We start from the raw sequence: 20,277 nt of genomic DNA, 5'->3' as shown, positions 1-20,277 counted from the left end.
GTCAGGAAACTGGGCACCAAGAGGTGAACTAATGCCCAAAAGAAGTGGGAAAGGCAGGGTCCCCCTTCTACCTCCTCCTCAGCTCTATCAGCTCACAGCAGCGTCTTCCTGCTCTGGTTTGAATATTGCACATTCCTGCCTCAGAACTAAGACTAATGGAACTGGCCCCAGGTTGACACCTTTTCCTACCTCCTCTCTGTTTAGCTGATTCACACCCATCCTGAGGGTCCAGCTCAAGTCGCCCCTTTCCAGAAAGCATTGCCCAGTGTACCTAACTCACAGGGCTCCCCAGTCTCTCTGGTCCACTGTAGCACTGGCTCATGCTAGGAGGCCTGTTCATGCAAAGACCCAGGGATGAGTTAGAGGAACCACAAAAGTTCCTGAGAGAAGTGTGGGTGTGATAAGGAGGGCCCTGTGAAGAATGGTTTAGCTTAGACTTACCCCATAACATAGGCGGCATGGAAAGGCTTTTGGTGTGGCTTGATCAGATTGGCATTTGAGAAAGTTCACTGCAGCATGAAAAATTGATTGGGATTAACTGGGGTCAAATCTAAGGCATGGGAGAACCAAAAGGAGGCTGTAAGAACTGGGTGGGTAACATGTTGGATTCAGTTGTGGAGGGGGAAGAGAGAAGGATTGGGAGAGACTTGGTGACTTTAGATATTGAGGGTGTGAACCCTGATGTCAGACTTACAGGCATAAAAAAAGTTAATCACTCTTGATTGAAATGAGGATAAGTCCTAAATTTCTATCTTCAACTCTGACTTCACTCCAGCTCCATCCTCATAAATCCAGTTGCCGCCTCCTCCTCCACATGAGTGTCCAGTAGGCATCTCACTATCGGCAACACAGAAACAGCCCTAGATTCCACAATTGGTCCTCTCCCAGTCTCCTCCTCAAATCGCCTGAACTCTAGGACCGATTGGTGCACTCCACTAACTAGAGAATCTGAAATTCTGTAGTCAGTAACCTCAGTAACACAAAAAGTACTAATAAGCCAGATAGTCCCTGGAAAAGGCAATTTGATTCTTGTAACTGAAGGAAGGAACATAATAGGATTGGAATAGGTAGGATGTGCTTCTCCAGCAAATTTCCAAACCACAAATATCCCTTAAGCAGTTACTAGGGACTTTTTTTTCCCAGAGCTGAAATTTCAGAAGGTCACATTGTCTATCCTTTTGAGGTCTCCCCTAGGGTGGAACAGATCAGGGTGGGGTGGAGCAGAGTGGAGGATGGAAACAAACAGATCCTTTAAAATGGGTTTAGCCAAGCCCAGCCAGTAGGGCTCATAAGGCATTCTCAAAGGGTATAAGGTGTAGGGGAGCAGAATTCGCCACCCCAGAATATGTCCCTTTGGCTTGATTTTCTTTCCTTGCTAGATTAGCAGTTTATTATAAAGGATATAACTCAGGAACAGCCAGATGGAAGAGACGTATAGAGCAAGGCATGTGGGAAAGGTCGTGGAGCTTCCATGCTCTCTCTGGGCATGCCATTCTCCCAACATCTCCACATGTTCACCAACCCAAAGGGCTTGATTATTTTTGAGAACAAAAGACTCGTGAAGAAACTTTGACCTTCCCCCTAACTACCTAAAAGAACTTACGATAGAAGGCCTGTTCCAGGAAGGCGCTCTCACCACAGACGACTGTAGTGTAACATGAGCTAGCTGTGGTGGACAGGGAGGACCTGGCAAGGCCTCTGATCAAAGTCCTCTCTATGTCCCATTGTCTCTGCAAGGCATGACAAATGTTTGTTTACTAAACGTTTGCTTTTCCATCTCCTGGTGAACTGCCTTCCTCCACTTTGAGGTCCCAAAACCACTACTCCCAACATCCCCTTTTATCTTTAGCTGAAGATGGTATTTAAGGTGGTGGCTTTGGCTATTCTAGTGAGTTACTCAGTTTTCCTAGGTTTCTTCCATGTATACAAGTTATTCAACTTTGTTTGATTTTCTCTTGTTATTCTATCTCATATCAATTTAACTCTTAGACCAGCGTCAATGCAAAATAACCAATAGTCATTCTAGAGATAAGAGAGATAAGGTAAGTTTTACTTGAGCCAAACTTAGGATCGTAAACCCAGAAGGCATTTTCCAGGAAGGAAGAAAGCATTCTGGAGAAGCATGGTTCTCAGTACAGTCTCCTACCTCTTTAGAACAAAGAACATACAGTAAACACACCCAGGATACATATTCATCAAAGTTTCAAAGAGCTATTCAGTGGCAAAATAGCAGGTCAGCATGACCCTAATGTTAGGGAAAAGGACTATTAGGGGCGTTACCAATAAGGCGTGATGGATAGGGTGTTACAGATACTGGAGTAGGAGGGGAATGCCTTCTTGTCTTAAGAGAGTGCATTCTTTAACAGTTAGAGCAGAGGTACAGTGTGTGTTTGACAGGCCATAAATCAGGCTTTTTCAGTTCAAGCCAAATCAGTTTTGAACCAGAAGTTATTCTATATACCTCAATACCTGAAAATATCTTGTCACCAGCCAGAAGAACCTAGAAGAGTGGAGGAAAGTTTCTTCCTCCCCTACAAAGGCATTCTCACAGGTGAGCTGGGGGGCAAACTTGAAGTCTGGCGTCCACTGGGCCCACCAAGAGGCAGACGCTGGAGAGGGCAGAGACCATCCTCCGCTCCCAAGGTGAGTGCAGAGAGCAGAATTTCCTTTCCTTAAATGCGTTTCTTCGTGTAACTCAACAAGCGTGTGATGGCTCATGTTCTGAAGAAGCCCTATGGCCCTATTTGCAAGCTTATCCTTAAAAGTCAGTCTGGTTTGGGATTAATTGTTAACATTGAGCTCATTTAACAAGTGTCTCTTGAGGGGAGGGAAGCTGACATTTATTGAGTACCCACTCCATCCCGGGCACCGTGTGATCTCATTTAATCCTCACAATGAAATGCTGGAGCTCTTGAGACTAATCCTGAACCATTTTCTCCCTTTCATTCTACTTGTCTACTCACATTCCTATATCTAGTTTGACTTCTGAGGGCCACATCGGAACTGGCTCAGATTTTCTTTTCCACTTCTCTGCTTAAAGGTCCCAGGAGAATCTCAAACATTTCCAGGCCTCTCCCTGTCCTGCCCGGCCCTCCCCACCAAACTGCTAATCTTACCTTTTCTGAGTAAATACCTTTATCTTATCTCAGTAAATGACAACCAAATTATCTTTGAAGGCTCCTTATCTTTTCCAAATTGTCACTACCCATCCATTCTCCTTTACTGAACACCTCCCAGTGGCTTCCCGGAGTCCTTGGAATAGAATGCTGTGGTTTAAGGCGACCCCTCCCATACTTTCACTCTGCCTTCCCGGGCTCTAGCCAGGAAGCCCAGCAGGTTCCAGCTTCCTTCCGACTTCAGGGACTTCATTCCCACCACAGTCAGAGAGACCGTCCATGAGATTAGTCTGTAAATTTTTTGCAATTTAATACTTTAAAATGAGGCTTGTCCTTTGTTCTTAGTCTCTGACACCTGATAAAAGATGCTTTAATTCGGACACCCTGTTTTAAACCTTAATTTACATTCGTATACAAGCTTCCTCCCAAACATACTCACACACCAGATAACAGTGCAAACGTTGTTCTGCAATTTGCTTTTTTTTCCTATGTACCTCATCCTTTCTAACTTCTGATTACCCTCTCATGGTACGAATGCACCATAATTCACCATTTCGCCTATAAGCTGTTCAAATGTTTTTCTTTTATTAATGCTACAGTGAATATCTTTGTACACGGGTCCCTGAGAATTTGTATGTTTCGGTAAGAAAGATTCCTCCAGGTGCAGTGTTGGATCATATGAAACGTGCATTTTTAAATGTCATTCTCTCTGGCTGCCCTGAACTGAAGTCTAGAACTGAAAGAGGGATTAGAGGGCATGTGGTCCATCATGCTTTGTAACAGGAGAGAAAATCTTGGTACAAAAATGCCTAGCTGGCAACTGAAGATCAAAACAGGTCTAGGATGGGGAGGAGACTAGAGATGCTGGTTTGGAAGTTCCCTCGGGGCGATGCTGGGGCTGGGGCTGTGAGTTTCTGAGAAAGACAATATCCAGGGGTGGGAGCGCGAGGAGCACTTGGAATGCAGAGAACTAGGATGGAGTGTGTTCAGGAAAGAGCAGTGCCAGCGGCTGGGCGAGGCACTGGGGCAAGGACAGAGCATGAGACCTAAGGAAAGACGCTTGGGTTTGGCAAGGAGGGTTTTTGGTAGAGTCGTCTGCTCTGAATTCTCATCCAGCACGTGTTCGAAATTTTCAGCACAGAAACAAATACCATCTATTGCCTGTTTACTCCTAAGGTCCTCTAAGCCACCCCTGAGACAGAGGTTAAGGACCCTGGGCACACAGCTGAGGAGCAGCTGAAGCTTGTTTTCTGAACTGCAGCACCCCCTGCCTCCCTCCACACACGAAGCCACATGTCTCCTCTGAACTAGTTAGAAGATCTGAACTCAAAGTACGGGGTCGGCTGGTCTTCCCCACGCCCTGGGAAGGGCTTCTGGGGTACCCAGGGCCTCAGATCCATTCCAGATTGCACTCAGGCCCTGCCCACAGGCCACAGCCTCCGGGGCACGTGTCTCTCTGATGACGATACTTGTGTTTGAGTGAGTGGGTCAAGAGAACAGCAGTCTGTCTGCGGGGTTAAAGTCTGGACTGCGGTGTCTGCTCAGGCTCAACATTTGGCTTCACCACCTATTAGCCGGGTAACGTGGACCCAGTGACTTGACATCTCTGAGCCTCAGTCTCCTTGTCTGAAAAGAGGGGGAAAGGATAGAACCTGCCCCAGATTTGTTGTGAGGATCGAATGAGGTAGTTTATGTGATGAGCTTAGAATGGAAAATGCTCTACAAGCACCCGGAGGGCAGGGACGTGCTGAGAGGCCGTGGGGCACAGGCGCAGGGCACAGGCCTGTGCCCTGTCTGTCTGGGTTTGAACCGGCTCTCACACAAAACTAGTGAGCTGATTCCTCTGTACTTGAGTGGCCTCATCTGTGAGGTGGGATGCTGACCAGCACCGCAGACTGCTGTGAGCATCCATGGCACTTAGAGTAGATCCCGGCACACAGTCAGCACCACGCGAGCATCTGCTCTTATCCACCATCCTCTCTCCGCCCGTCAGGATTGTGTCTGGTGCCAGGTGGGTGCCCTGTTTGCTCAAACGCATGATGAGTTATCTTTAAGAATTACTGGAAAATGTCTTCTTTCCAGTTCACTATTTTGCACATTCATTCAAGAAACTTACTGAATTCTTAACAGCAGCAACAGCTAGTACCACCTCCCACTGACGAGAACTTCTGGAGTTCTCTGCCTAGTGCTAGGGTGTGAAGAGGAAATTTTGAAAAGATGGTCTTCGCCTTCAAGGATTTCATGGACCAGCAGAGGAAATAAGGAAGGAGGAGGATGACAGCAAAGTGCATTTAGACCTGGGCGCCACACCACTTCACTGTCTCGTTCAATCCTCGCAGCCGTGAGTGAGTCTCGACACGAAACAGAGGAATAGATGATACAAACAAAAGTAAACAGGGCAATCCCCACACGAGACTTAAAATTCCCCATACAGCCCCTTCACTCCCTTTGGGAGTGGAAAGCTTTGGATGCCCAGACCCCTGTGTCTAGATGTTCTTTTTGTTCCAATTATTAACCTCGCTTTGGTTCTCTATACATAGAGCAAATGTACTGCCTGTGAGGGTCATTTAAGGATGGAGAGCTTCCCTCTAGTGTGAAATGGAAAGGCAGTATAAGGGACTGTGAAACTTGGAGGTGTGTACCGAGGTGGGTGTCCTAGCAGGTAAGTGGATGCCAGGAATATGGCCTATGTCACCCAGGGAAGCCAGAAAGACATCACAGAGGAGGCAGCCCTTGGGAGGAGACACTCCAAGGGTGAGGGAGGCTTTGCCTGATGGATTGCATGTGGAGAATGAAGGGGAGGCAAGGGCGTGAGGATGATATTCCACACAGAAAAATCACATGTGCAGTGCAGTGTGGGAAAGCCTAGTGTGACCTGGAGAATGAATGAAAGATAATGGGATCTGGTGGGAAAGGACCAAGGTCTTACCTACCTGGTTTAGGTGTTTTTTTTTTTTTTTTCTGTGAGCAATGGGGAGCCATTGAAGAATATTGAGCAGGGGAGTGACATGATTAAGTGTCCATGTGTGAAATACTTTTTGGGCAGTTACATGATGATGAACTAGAAGAATAAGAACTAGAGGCAAGAAGTTGGCAAGGAAGCTGTGGCTATGGTTTAGGTGGGAAGAGGTGAGTGTCTGAACTGGTCAGACACTGAAGAAATAGAAAGGAAGCCGGGGATGGAGAGGTGAAAACTGGTGATTGGTTGGGTGTAAGACGTGAGAGTTAATTACCAAGCTAAGCTCTCCACCAAAGTTCTGACTTGGGAAGCAGGGTGGATGGCGATACCACGATGCCACGTAGAGATGAAAGAAAACAGGAATGGGAACCTGTCTGGGGAGTTTCGGTTTTAGTCACACTGAGTTGGAGGTTCCCGTGGGGCAGCCAGGTGGAGCTGTCCAGTGGGCACTTTCCAGATGTGGGTGTGGAGCACCTGCCTTCCACAAACTTGGATTTTATTTCTGTCTTTTCCTCATTCCCTCCTCCCTCTCTCCACTGTGCTTATGGGGTCATGGATTCTTAAGAATGGTGATGAAAGCTCAAGACCCTTTCTTCAGAAAACGCATGTGGACACGTGTATAAGAAAACCTCTGTCCTCCCCCTGGATTTCTCCTTTACTCTCACACGACTACCATATTCACAGCACTTCTGACACCGGATGGGGGGGCTTCCCCACACCAAGCGACTCTGCGACACTAGGTGGGTGTCCTACAGTTTAGTTCAATTCTGACACTATCTACCTGAAGACAGCACCAGATCCCATAGGATAAGGGCTCAGTCTCACAAGACTGTCCCCCTCCCACTTCAGATGCCAACCACAAGTCCAGGTGGTCACCTGTGCTTCTGACTGATCAGGTATAAATCAGAGGTCCCCATAACCCCCTCCTCAGGTTCAGTTAGTTTGCTAGAAGGCTCACAGAGCTCAGGAAAACAGTTTGCTTACTGTTCACCAGTTTCTTATAGGAGTATATGATAAAGAATGCAGGCGAATATCCAGATGGAAGAGATGTTTAGGGCAAGGTATGTGAAAAGAGATGCGGAGTCTCCACGCTGTCCCCAGGCACACCACTCTCCCAACATCTCCAAGTATTCACCAACCCAAAAGCTCTCTGATCCCTGTACTGTTGGGATTTTTGCGGAGGCGTCCTCATGTAGGCATGATCAATCCTTGACTCCATTTCCAGCCTTTCTCCCCTCCCTGGAGAATGGGGAGGTGGTGCTGAAAATTCCAGGCTGCTAACCATGACTTGGTCTTTCTGGTGACCAACCCCTATCCAGGAGCCATCCAGGAGCCCACCAGAGTTGCCTCATTGGAACAAAAGATGCTCCTGGTGCTCTTATCACTAGGAAATTAGGGCTTCAGGAGCTCTGCGCCAGGAGCAAGGATTAAGACCAAATATGTATTTCCTATTATAAGTCACAATATCACAACATGCACGTAAAATGTTAGCTTAATTTCAGGAGATACTATTCAGGGACCTTAACTGAGAAACTAAGTCTCACAGGCTGGTAGAGTAAGAGGAAGCCCTGGGGACATTGACACTCCCAGGGTGAGTGGAAAAAAGAGGAGCCACAAAGGCCACTCAGAGGGAGTGGCCAAGGAAGAAGGAGCACCAGGAAGGGGTGGCTTGAATCCAAGGAGGGCCAGGATTCAGTTTCAGAATAAGGACTGCCCAGGGTTTATGGATTTGCAATAAGGAGCGCTGGCGACCTCAGTGGGTGAAGATTCTGTAGGGTGATCAGGCACGAATTGCTGGGCAGTGACCTGCAGATGACGAAGTAGACTTAGGGGGTGTAGCCTCTTCTCTCAGTCAGGGTCTAGTTAGATCTGGGGTCATTCTTCACAGACCGGCATTGAGCGCCCTGCACGCTGTAACTGCTTCTACCACTGACAATTAGCCAGTAACTGATATTTATTTAGACAAAGTCTCTTTAGAAATGAAAGTCAGGTTTGAAATTAGAATACTTCGAAGAAAGAATGAGGTCTGAGAGCACAGTGAGTGGAGAAGCAAACAAAAGGTACAGAAGATCCAAGTTACCAAGAATGATAACTTAGTCTCTGCGGATTCATGAATTTTTTTCCTTTAAAGACTAAAATCTGATTTATTCTCCTATTTCACATATGAAATCAGAAATTAATAAACTTGTGGTGGGAAAAGTCGTTTCCCTTAGAGGTAATGCACAAATCAGATATTATTCCCTCTTGGCAAAGGTGGCAGAAATGCATTTGTTTAATAAACTGACTAAAGGAGATAAAAAACTATTACTCAACTTTAAGATATGCACGCATTTAAATAATCCCCCTCTACAGTGAGACTAATTCAGTGTACATGTGGGTAGCAAGGGTTATAACTGAAAGATGGATGATTGGGCAGCAAAGAAACGATTAAAAAAAAGAAAAGAAAAGGTTTTATTGTACAGAAGGGTGTGAAAATAGCCTAGTGTCTTGCTTCTTGGAATTCATGCTCCCTGTACATAAATTACTATTCTTCCTAGAACTACAAGGAAAGGCCCTTTTGTTTCTGGAACGCCAGTGAGCAGACTCAAGCTGATGCTCTGGGCGTCCAGGCTGCAGGGCTTCCCTCCACTTCTCAGTCATGGTCTCAGACGCACGGTGACCTCCATGCACCAGGCCCACTTCAAGGCCTGATCAAGACTGTGAGATCTCTATGCAGTCACAAAGTCCTATGAATCTTTTTTTGTTGAGTAATATGTAATTGCTCATAATTACGTTCTTGCTTATAAGAGCAATAACAGCTAACCTTCCATAGCTCGTTCTGTGTGCCAAGCATTAGTCTGCATGCTTTCCATGTGAACTCACTCAATCTCTATAGCACGAAAAAAGAGGGGTTGGCTGAGTCATTGCCCAGGGTCACACAGCTAATCAGTGACGACGGAGCTAGAACTGAGCCCAGGTAATCTGTTCTCACCGCTATCACCTTGTTCTAATCCATATACTCACTGCACAGAACGCCCAAGAGTAAAACAATAAACAACCACGTTCCCACCAGCCCGAACTGACAGTTAACATTCCAATCCAATTTGCATTATGACATTTCTTTAACAGATCCAAGTAGTACATGCAGATAAACAACTCTGTCGTCAAGGACCCTGGGCCACCAACGCAGCCTTCCTTCTCTTGCTTTAAAGAGGCAAGCACCGTCACGAATTTAGTTCATATTCTTCCAATCTGATTTGTAGTGATGCCACAGGCACTTACACATAAAACGTTCCCCTTTATTATTACCTGATTGTTAACCGTCTCCTGTTTAAGGGACACTAGACTGCTACTCCTTCCTCCCCTAAAAAATCCTGCACTTGTTTACTGTGCTTGAAATACCATTCCATGAACCAAGGATTGAAATAAAGCCTACACTGAGATCCAGGGATGGATGGGGCTCCGTCTGGAGAAGAGGCTGTAATGCTGAGGCCGGGCTGTGTGGAAGAACGTCCAGGTGGGACAGCGGAGAAGCAAGGAGTGCATCTACAGATGTCTAAAGAGCTGGAATTCCATCTCTGCCCCCAGGGCTGCCTTAACCATAGACTACCCCATCTCAGGTGACCGCATCCATCCAGGAGCTCAAGGCAAAATCCTTGACCTGGTCTTCGGTTCTGTTTCTTGCATTCCAAGTAGATCAGTAGATTGAGTAGATTCCAAGAGATCTTTCTTTGTTTTGTTCACTGATGACTTCCAAATGCCTGGCTCATGATCGGCTCTTAGTAAATATTTCTTTGGGAGCTGGAGATGCCCAAGCAGACAGGGGAACAGTGGGAAAAGCCCAAGCCTTCAGGGCAGACAGCCTGGGTTGGGTCATCTGGCTCCAGCAGGTTCTGGCTGTGTGCCCAGGGCACGGTGTTTAACTTCTGAGGCTCGTGGGCTGTTTTGGGCCTGGACAGGGTAGGTGCTCCATCATAATTCACTGGGTGTGTCAACTCTGTACCAGGCACTTCTGCCCATCTCTTGCCAAGGCTGTGCTAAGCATAGTCTCCTCCCCCTGCTTCCTTCCCCACCCCACTCTGGAGCACCTGAGGTTCTCTGCCTTAATAGGCTCCTTTGTGTTAAGCCATGCCCATTTAGAGGGAACAAAGAGAGGCAGGGCTGGCAATCAGAATTTTCTGCTTACTTCCTGTGACCAACGCAGCAAAGGGAGTGCTATGGGGAAAATCCAACCTGCTGTGTAGAGCGACATATATTACCCAGACTTACATCAGGCCTCTCACCCACACTCCAAAACGGCTTTGGAGTTTCCCCAGCTCGGTCTTGTTGGAGACAAGCGAATATACCCATCTTACAGGCTGCAGACCTAAGCCCCATGTTTAATAAGACCAATCAATATCCAAGCTGGTAACTCAGTGAGGATTTTTGAACAATTAAACCAATGTTTGCCAAACCCTGACTATGAGTCAGGCGCTGGGGATGCAAAAAGGGACAAAATCAAGATCTCTGCCTTCCCGGAGCTTCCCGCCCAGCAGGGGAAGCCGGCCATCCATGCGGCCAATAAGTGCGTTGCACTGCTTCACAAGGGGTTCTGTGCCAAGGAATTTTTATTCTGGAATAAGAATTATGATCATAAAAAAATTAAAAGATTTAGCAAGCAAATATTTGTTCACTAAATCCCGGAAGGAGTAGAATCAGGGCAGCCATGAGTTTATTTTGGAAAACTTAAGAAAAATAAGGTCAGTGTGCTGCACACTGAGTGGGGGAACCATCACACTTTATTTTATACACATTGTGACCCAGAGTTTTAGAACACGGTCATGCTGAATAAGCCCTCCTATCTGGTCTGTAGCCCCTTTCTTCCCCATATGCCACACATCTGAGGTGAGCTCCCCGCTGCCCACCTCTCTTCCAGGCTCATGCTGATGAAACTGAGGGTCAGAGCCCTTGGCTGATGCGGTCAGGTCCTGCCGGTGGGTTAACGATGGGAGAGTCTGAGCCTGGGTTCTGACACCTTAATGGGTTCTCAAATCATCCCCTGCTGGAAGTCTAGAATCTCATGGGCTGGACTGGGGTGGGGGGATGAAGGGACATATATAGATATGTCTATATATAGTATTCATTTATTCAGGAAATAATTATTTACGATAATAATAATAGTTAATTTATTGAGTATTGTAAGTGCCAGCCCTGGTCCAACAATTTCACACATGTTCTTATTAGATCCTCACAAAACCATAAGAAGTCTAAGAAACTGAGGCTCTGAGAGTTTACTGCTTAAGATCCCAACCTAGAAGCCCGGGGCTTAGGGTTAGAACCAGGTAGTCTAGCTGCAGACCAAAATGCACAGATGCAAAGCCAGAAGTGAGAGTACGTCCCGCACATCATCCCACGCGAGAAGCTCGTGACACCTGGTGGAGCCCCTGAAAGCAAATTCTCTGTTGGGATTGGGATTGTTCTGCTGTTTCACTGCTCCCTGGGCCAGTAGGACGTCTGTGTGCCGGAACTTGGGCTCCACCCAACGTCCAGCATCCCACCAACCGTCCACTCAGTAATTCAACACCAACTGATCGTGCTTGCTCAAGGGGTCTCCAGATCATGCTTTTTGAAATCTATCGTTCTTTTTATATTTGCTGCTGGCATTGTTACACAGAGTAAAGCTCCTCATCAGCTGGGGCTATTTGGTTACTTTGAAATGTAATTTCAATATAAACGCTCACTTTTCCCTTAACTATTTTCACAGTAAGAATTAAGCCTGCTTAAATGTCAATAAATACGAGGGTTTTTTCCAGAGTTTTCTTTTTTAGGAATCATTAAGGACTCATGAGTTTTCATAGATTTGATGTTTTCAATCCACTATAAACATGGATTGGTCTCTCTCTCTCTCTTTTTTTTGGTGAGGAAGATTAGCCCTAACATCTATGCCAATCTTTCTCCATTCTGTACGTGGGACACTGCCACAGCGTAGCTTGACGGTGTGTAGGTCCATGCCCTGAATCTGCACCCACGAACCCCAGGCCGCCAAAGCAGAGTGAGCACATGAACCCAACCACCATGCCACCAGGCTGGCCCCTAAACATTGTTTTTCCTGATGTTAAAATTGCTTCTATTTTTGGGGCCAGCCTGGTGACGTAGCAGTTAAGTGCACACGTTCTGCTTCGGAGGCCTGGGGTTCGCTGGCTCGGATCCTGCATGCGGACATATGCACCACTTGTCAAGCCATGCTGTGGCAGGCATCCCACATAAAATGGAGGAAATGAGCTTGGATGTTCACATAAAATAGAAGAAATGAGCACGGATGTTAGCTCAGGGCCAGTCTTCCTCAGCAAAAAGAGGAGGATTGGCAGCAGATGTTAGCTCAGGGCTAATATTCTTCAAAAAAAAATTTGCCTCAACTTTGATTACTTTTGAAGCCCTTTTCAGATCACTCCCGTAGATGCAACCTCAGTGAGGTGTGAAAGCATCCTTGTTTCTAGCACAAGGATTCCTAGGTGCAAGTGTCGGGTTTCTTTTAGGAGGATGGTCTTCGAAAGCCGAGATCCCTGCCTCCAGAGCTCCTATATAGCTCCTCTCCAAGCTGCCTCCTGGCCAGGCCCCTTCCCAGGCACAAGGATTCTATGGTGTCTCAACTAGAGGTGGGCTGGCAGAAGGACTGGGTGGTCTGGGACAACCCTGCTGAGGAGCTGAGACCCAAGCAGTGAGAAAGAACCAGTCCAGGGATCAGTTCAAGTTCAAGTACAAATGCTCCAAGGCCAGAGCAGAGTCTGGAGGGCCTGAAAGGTTTGTGAGCAAGGAAGAGAGCAGGACAAGATGAGGTGACAGCAGGCATTCTGCCCTGTTCCTCCACTAACAGAGAACAATGGCAAACAATATCTCAATATTGCAATCCTCATAAGAGGAAGCTGAGAACAGGATTTCTTTCTTATTTTTAGCAATTAAAATTTAGTTTAAGTGAATGAATGGAAGTTACCTGGAAGGATTAGTTTTGATAAGTTTTGAATCCTGCTAATGAATGCTAACAAAGCAAATCATAAGTAACAAACTAACGTCAACAGAAAAACTCAATAACTGAGGTTTTCTTGCTTAATTTTGCCTAGTTTTGTGTATGCATGATTATGATTGTTACATCGCATATGTAGGACATATTCCTTTTCTGCTCACAAATAGCTTCTAGAACAGGAGATTAAGCAAGATTAAATATCCAAATTTACCAGTCAAATAATGCTACAACTTCCAGATGTTCCAGCACCTGGTTTAAGAGCCCTGACACTATCTCAACTTTCCACCGATGTGTGAAACAACTGGGTACAGACGGGTGGGGCTGAAAATGGAAGTGAGTTCAAGATGTGATTTACACATTTACTTTTAGAGTTAAACAGAAAATTTTAAGGACAACTTAAAACATTTGGGGTTCATCCCTAAATTCATTAAATTTATTGTCACTGATCATTACTTGGCATCTCTATAATTTTGAGCCATATGGTTGACCTAGTATTGACAGATCTTACCATTTTATGGGCATGTTATGTAAGAAGAAAGCCCTAAACCAAAAATCGTATCCCCCATCAATAGCAGCATTTTGCTGTTGTTGTTGTTATATAAATCCTTCCCAACTCTGAGCTGAGATAATAAAATTTGCATGGAATCTGTGTTAAAACCACATGGGGGGAAATATGTTGGATAATATATAGTATCAGAGACTCCAAAAATGTAAATTAGGGCTTCTGAGGTGTGAGTAGCCGGGTCAACTGGCCACAGCCCTATGGGTCAAAGGGGGTTAGGAGACCTTCTACTGGGAATCTCCAGAGTGTTGCATGGATGTAAAACCCATTTCACAAGAGAAGATCCAAATGAAAAAGCCCTCATTAGCCAATGTGGGAAACCAGTACTCAACATCAGCTACAGGCTGGCTTATGAGTAGGGTGGCCCAGACGCAATCTTTCTATGCCTCAACTTTAAGTGCCCACCATGCATGCAAGTGCAAGATCCTCGCCAACCTGTACATCACAGTCCTGCTGACGCACAGTGAACCTCTTGAGGCCTGCATGGCCCACTTGCACTGCAAATGGATCCCCGTGGAAGACAGCCACGCAACTGACATTAGCTCCCACTTTCAATAAGCAATAGACTTCATTGACTGTGTCAGGGGAAAGGGAGGCAGGTCCTGGTCCTCTGTGAGACTGGGATCCCCCGCTCACCCTCCACCTGCATGGCTTACATCACGAAGACCAAGCAGTTGGCCTGAAGGAGGCCTTGGACTGCATTGAGCAGAGGGGTGTGATCTCACCCAACTTTGGCTTCACGGGCCAGCTCCTGCAGTGTGAATCTGACATGCTCCATGCCCACCCCCGGGCTCCCTTCTGCCAAGGGATGCAGCCGGCTCTTCATTTACAGCGTACTTGCAGCCACTTGGCCCTGACGTGCAGGGTCTTACTGCACATGCCCTGCCTCCCTGCTGGCACCAGTGCCCACACACTCCACAGTCTCAGAGCTCAGCAGGAGCCCCAAGACCACGGCCACATCCTGCTAAAACCAGGATGGGGAAACCAGCCCAGCCCCCTGGGATTTTTTTTAAGACTCTGGACATTTCCTACTTGTGCAAGACTTCACTCTGTCCCTCAGCCCCAGAGGGATAGGGAGTGGTCACCAGGCTTGCAGGCAAACTTCAGACTGACCTCAGGGACAGGTTCACTTGACCGAAAGAAGGTGAAGCCATTTTGAGAGCACAGCGTGTGTAACTCCTGTACTTCCAGACACCCTGCTCTCTCAGGAATACCCAGTCCTTGCACTTCAAAGTTCACCTTTTCATTTCAAGTGTAAGGCAATAAAAACTTGCAGCAACCAGGGAGAAAGCAGTTGCTCAGCCAGGCGAAAAGGCAGCTATGAAGCCAACTCATTTTGAAGGAAGCACAATTTCTACCTTATTTTCTTAACCTTGGCAGCCTCAGTTTCTGTCGCTGTTGCTTGAGGGCATAAGCTAATCACCATCCAGTCAGGAAAGTAATGCTACAGGGTTTGTGGGGACACAATATACATGCCGATTTGAACCCACAAATGTTTTTGGGATTCCCTCTTGGTTCCAATGGAAGGAGTTGGTTGAAGCAGTAAGACATTGACTCCCAGTTTCCTTTTCACCGTGCGTTCTTCCCCGACTTTGGACTTGGGCATGATTCTTATTCATAAAGCTTTCTCATTACATGTCTCCTCAAAGCGACTCTTGTATCATTTTGAAAGGAGCTCTTCAGGTCACAGACCAAAAATCAGCCCTTTGAGGTGGTGGCAGTGGATACCAGGAGAGAAGGATACCTGCTATGTATTCTGGGTCAGTGGCACTGAAAACGCTCATGCCCCCAGCTTATTGTTCTTGTCTGTCTCTTGTGACACTTGTTTTCTTCCCTGTCCCTGTGGGTTGTCTTCAAGCTATTGACCTCTGGGATTTGCAGATTTCGCAATGTGGCCCTACTTCTTTTTTGTCTGTAGGTTATTTCTCCAGAGGAAAAGCCAATAATTTCCTAAAATTCATGTGAATGTGAAGAAAAGCAATACGTTATTGGTGGTTGTTGTTACTGTCTTTGATAGTGCAAAATATAAGATATAGTACAAAATATAGAAAAGTTGCAAGACTAACATAAAAACTCCCCTAACTTAATCAGATTCACCATTAACATATTGCTTCACTTGCTTTATTACCTATCATACTCATACATTTACAGGTTGCTTTTTCTCTGAACCATTTGGGAATAAATTGTAGACATCGTACCTGTTTATTCCTAAATACTCCAATGTCTATTACCTGAGGACGTTTTCTAACGTAACCACAGTATGATTATCCAATGAGGAAATTTAACATGAGTACATTACTGTGAGCAAAAGTCAAATTTGATCAATTGTCTCTATATGGTCCTTTATAACAAACATTTCCCTTGGTCCAGGACCCACCCCACGATGACGTGTTGCATTTATTCATCATGTAATCTTTGGTATCCTGTAATCTGGAATAGTCTCTCTGCTTTCATTGTCTTTCATGACCTTAACAATTTTGAAGAACACAGGCCAGTTATTTTGTAAAATGTCCCTCAGTTGGTTCTAATGTCTTTATGATTAGATTCAGGTTATGCATTTCGGGCAGGAATACTGTGAAGAGATCTTGTGTCCTCCTCAGTGCATCACATCAGGAGGCACATGCCGTCACTTTGTCCCATTCTTGGTGACCATTTGGTTAAGATGACATCTTCCAGGTTTCCTCATTACAAAGTTTCTGTTATTCTTTTTCTTTGATTAACATGCAATTTGAGGGGAGACACTGAGAGGCTATGTAAGCGTCCTTCTCCTCATCAAATTTTTCTAGCTGCTAGTTTTAGCATGCATTCATGATTCTTGCCATAATGGTCACAGAATAGTGAAGGAAACATATTTGAGTGTTCTCTTTTCCAGAGATTGCAGTATTTTTTTCCAGTGGCTGCCTTGTTTAGCTGATCATCCAAAACCACCCACCATTCCTTCATGAATCGTGTCCTATTTTCTCACCCATGAAAAGAGACAGTCTTTCCCACACAGAATGACCAGCACTGTGGTGCTTAGGAAGCAATGTCCACATGTTCAAACCTTGGGCTGGGTCCGTGGACCTTTAAATCACACCAGATTAACTCACCTCATCACACCAGATGAATGCAGCTGTCACTAACGCTGACCCCTGTTATGGGTAAGAACTGGGGAAAATTTATATACAAACCCAACCCGATATGAAACTGTTTCTTTGTAGACCTCTCACATGGCAGCCTTTTTCTCTGAACACTGCAAACAGATCATAAAAAATTAAAAGGGAAGATTTTTATCTCTGGAAATCTCATTTTCCCAGACTCTAGAAGGGGCTTCCTGGAAAGCCTTTGTTCGTCCACAAATAGTATGTTGCTGTTACCACAACCCAGGCCAAAGTCAGCGCTTTTTCTTCACTCCCTTCACCAACCTTCTCTGACTAGATACAGCAATAACGTACTTCCAGACACTTACTGAGCCCTAAAAGTCTACTCTGGGTTCTCTTTTTGGGGAGCTGCTGGGATTTCCCCTGGAATCTTGAGTGTACGCAGTCTTCCCACACATGCCAGACTCTTCCAGGCAGCACTTTATTTAACCTTCACAGCAGGCTCCTTGTAAGACAGGTGCCACTATTAACCTCGTTTTGCAGATAACAACAGATGCTTAGAGAGATAACTGATAAGTAACTTGCCTGAGGTTTCAGCTAGTTAGTGTTAGTAAGAGGCAAAGCCTGGATTGGAAGCTGGACTGAGTCCAGAGCCTGCACTCTTAACTGCTGCCTTATAGTCATCCAAGACAAACCCACGGATCTTCGGATCTTCGTGGCAGGGCCAGGAGGAGGCTGAGCTAGGCAAGGTGCCTAGGGAGCAAACTTAAAGGAGGCCCTCAAACTCAGGTGCCAACCCTGCACTTGCATGACACTGAGAGCGGGTGCCCCCTTAAAATTTGCGCCCTAGGCTCTTTGCTTACTTCACCATCCTCCCAGCCCTGGTTATGCGGAGGGCTGGCCAGTGTGAACTGGCCTCCCTAACAACTCAATGAGACTCACACATGTTCCTGGGATACATGGGAATGTAGAGATTTCTGTTCGCTCCCTTTGGTCAATGGACAAACTATTCATCCTTGAGCCTACTCTGTTCCAAGCACTCTGCTAGGAACGGGAGAGAGCAGAGACTAGGATGGGGACAGTCCCTGCCCTCCTGCAGCCTGCAGGTCCAAGCATTCGTTTCCAATGGAATCAATATGGCAGGCCAATACTTGGGCCTTCTTGAGAATCACCTCACCTAAGCAGTGGCACATTTTTTGAGGATTTCACAGTACACAGAGGGGTCAAATTCTGCTGTCCTGACAACCACGTTGTTTATTCATTTTATTCAAAGGGGGCCCTTTTGCATTTACTTTGGCTGTGGTTTGCTTTCCCCATTAACAGAATGAGCGCTTTGGGTACTAACTCAGTTGTGCTTCCCCGGGGCTTTATTTCTTTCTAGAACTTAGCACTTAACAGGACTAAGTTTCAGAGGCGTGGGCTCAAATTATGGCTCTGCCTCTTACTACTTGTGTTCTTGGAAAAGTCACTCTGTCTCCCCGGGCCTCAGGTGCTTCACCTGTGAAATGGGGATATTAATTCCTCATTTTCAGAGTTGTAGTGAAGATGACATGGAAAAAATATAAGCACCTAGCAGGACACGTCTGTGCTAGTTGTCTGCCCTTCTTTGTTTATTGGCCGACCCTTGTGCCAAAGTCGTCCTTCCCAGGGGTCTGACTAACATGATGCAGACACCCTAACAATCTTAAATCACAGCTAGGTGTTGTCCAGGCGGCAGACTCTGTGGCCGGTCTTTGACCCCATTCTTAGGTTGGGCTGTATATAAGTCGGCAGGCTGGGTTCAGCTGTCAAGCGGTAGTTTGCTGCAGTAAGTGGTGGAGCCAGGCCTTGAATCCAGGCGGTGTGGTTCCAGCAAGCGCTTAACCATGTACGTATGTGTACATGGCTGTACCAGGAGAGTCACAGCATCATGCTCTTTATAGGAAACGCAGCAATGTTTAAACAAGAAAATAACAACCACCCATAAAAACACAACCTAGAAATAACCACTAGTAAATTTGATATTTTCTTCCATTCTTTTGTCCACTATATGCAGTATTCAATCTATTCTGGTTTTTCACCATCTTAAGTATTTTCCACATTTCCACACAGGTCACCCAGTTATAGTAATTAATAGATACATAACAGTAATGTACTGGGGAAATTGCTATCTTGAAGAATCCTACAGCTACTAATTTCATAAAGCAAAGAAGCCTTTTATTAAGTGAGCACTTGGTCACCCCTCACTTCTCTGCCACATATTTGCAATCCTAGAAGTTCAGTTGTTAAAAGGGATCCAGTCTGCAGACAGGGATGTAGTAAAAAGGCTTTGGAACCCACCAGACCTGAATTTGACTTCTCATTGTCCCTTTATTAGCCAAATGGGCCTGAGCAAATTGTTGACTTTCCCACACCTCAGTTTTCCTTGTTCTGAAGATAAACCAGGACTACCATATCTAAAGCACGGAGCACATACCTAACACAGAGGTGGTCACTTGGTGGCAGCCGGCCCTGACCTTCCTGGCCACGCCCCCTCTGACTCCTAGGATCCAACACCACCCGCAGGAAATGAACTGTTTCACTCCTGACTGTAGAGAAAGCGTCCTTTTCTGTTTTGTGCAGTACAAGAATTTCTCCCTGAAGTAAGCTTGGGCAGGCAACTGGGGATAATGAGAAAGCTCAAGGAGCTGGGTGGACCTGAACTGGAAGGCTCCACCCTGTCCCCACCACTCCCACCCCGCCCAGACCAGGGGATTATTGTCGAAGTTCCGAACTGAAGCAGCGCCCAGCTTCCCCAGCAGCAGGTGGCATTCTGACACCAGCAGAGGCTGTGTTCATTTTCACAGGTGCAGGGCACCTCCAGACCAGACGTCTGAAAAGATTTCAGTGCCCAGACAAATCCATGAGCAGCACAGAGGCCGTGGAGCTGGAGAACACGACAGCCCTCGGAGCGCAGGGCTGCAGCAACCCTGGCTACCAGGTGAGCAGGAGTTTCACCTCATGTTTAAGACCAAGCAAGTGGGAATCATGCTCTTTCCTTGCCTCCTTGGCAAGTTCCTTAACTAAAGCAGTGGGGCTGTTGGAACACAATAAGGTTTTAATGACACTCTTTAAGCCCATTATTTGTTCTTCTTGGGTTGACAAACCTGAAAAGTCTCTTTTAATGGAAGCTGTTTTGATCCCTGACTTGCCCTGTCATTTAGAAACAAGATTGTCTTCCCCTTCTTTTGTTTCGGGCTCACGGTCTCCCCCCGGGATAAGGTATTCACCTGCAGACATTTTCCCTAAGAACCAGTGGGAAAGGATGGGGGGATCCAGACCCTCAGGGACTGTCTCTTAAACCAGGCCCCGGAGCCCTGTCAGATGGTGGCCTGTGTGCCTGCACCTGTGCAGCTGGGTTACGCAAACCAGTCTCACATCTTCAACCAAAACTCGCTGAGTGATGAAGCTACTGGTGCCGCAGGGCTCTGGAAGGAGTGCTGACACCAGGAAACACTGGCAGTTTCGACTGGGTCTGGGCTGGGATTTTTCAGGGCTGTTCCTGGGTGAGCTTCCTTTCCTGAGCTGACAACACGGGAGCCCGCATGAGCAGATGTCAGCAA

The 20,277-nt window shown here is 46.3% G+C and overlaps 1 protein-coding gene and 1 pseudogene across 2 annotated transcripts in view; both read left to right on the top strand.

Moving 5' to 3' along the window:
* Window positions 1–2,322: 2,322 nt before the first annotated feature.
* The window catches only part of LOC106822271 (solute carrier family 28 member 3), a 78,060-nt gene continuing 60,105 nt past the window's right edge, over window positions 2,323–20,277 (top strand). Inside the window, exons 1-2 of one of the 2 annotated variants that reach the window (XM_070495624.1) lie at window positions 2,323–2,551; window positions 19,522–19,655. In XM_070495624.1, the coding sequence (XP_070351725.1) occupies window positions 19,578–19,655 (78 nt within the window). In that variant the 5' untranslated portion in view covers window positions 2,323–2,551; window positions 19,522–19,577. Of the gene's footprint in view, window positions 2,644–19,521; window positions 19,656–20,277 lie in introns of both variants that reach the window. The other variant, XM_044756679.2, reaches the window with a different exon arrangement.
* On the top strand, window positions 13,343–19,513 carry LOC139041757 (dual specificity protein phosphatase 5 pseudogene; annotated as a pseudogene).

The sequence above is a fragment of the Equus asinus genome, chromosome 23 (genome assembly GCF_041296235.1).
Source record: "Equus asinus isolate D_3611 breed Donkey chromosome 23, EquAss-T2T_v2, whole genome shotgun sequence".
Taxonomy (NCBI): Eukaryota; Metazoa; Chordata; class Mammalia; order Perissodactyla; family Equidae; genus Equus; species Equus asinus.
This window is presented reverse-complemented; position numbering and strand designations above follow the sequence as displayed.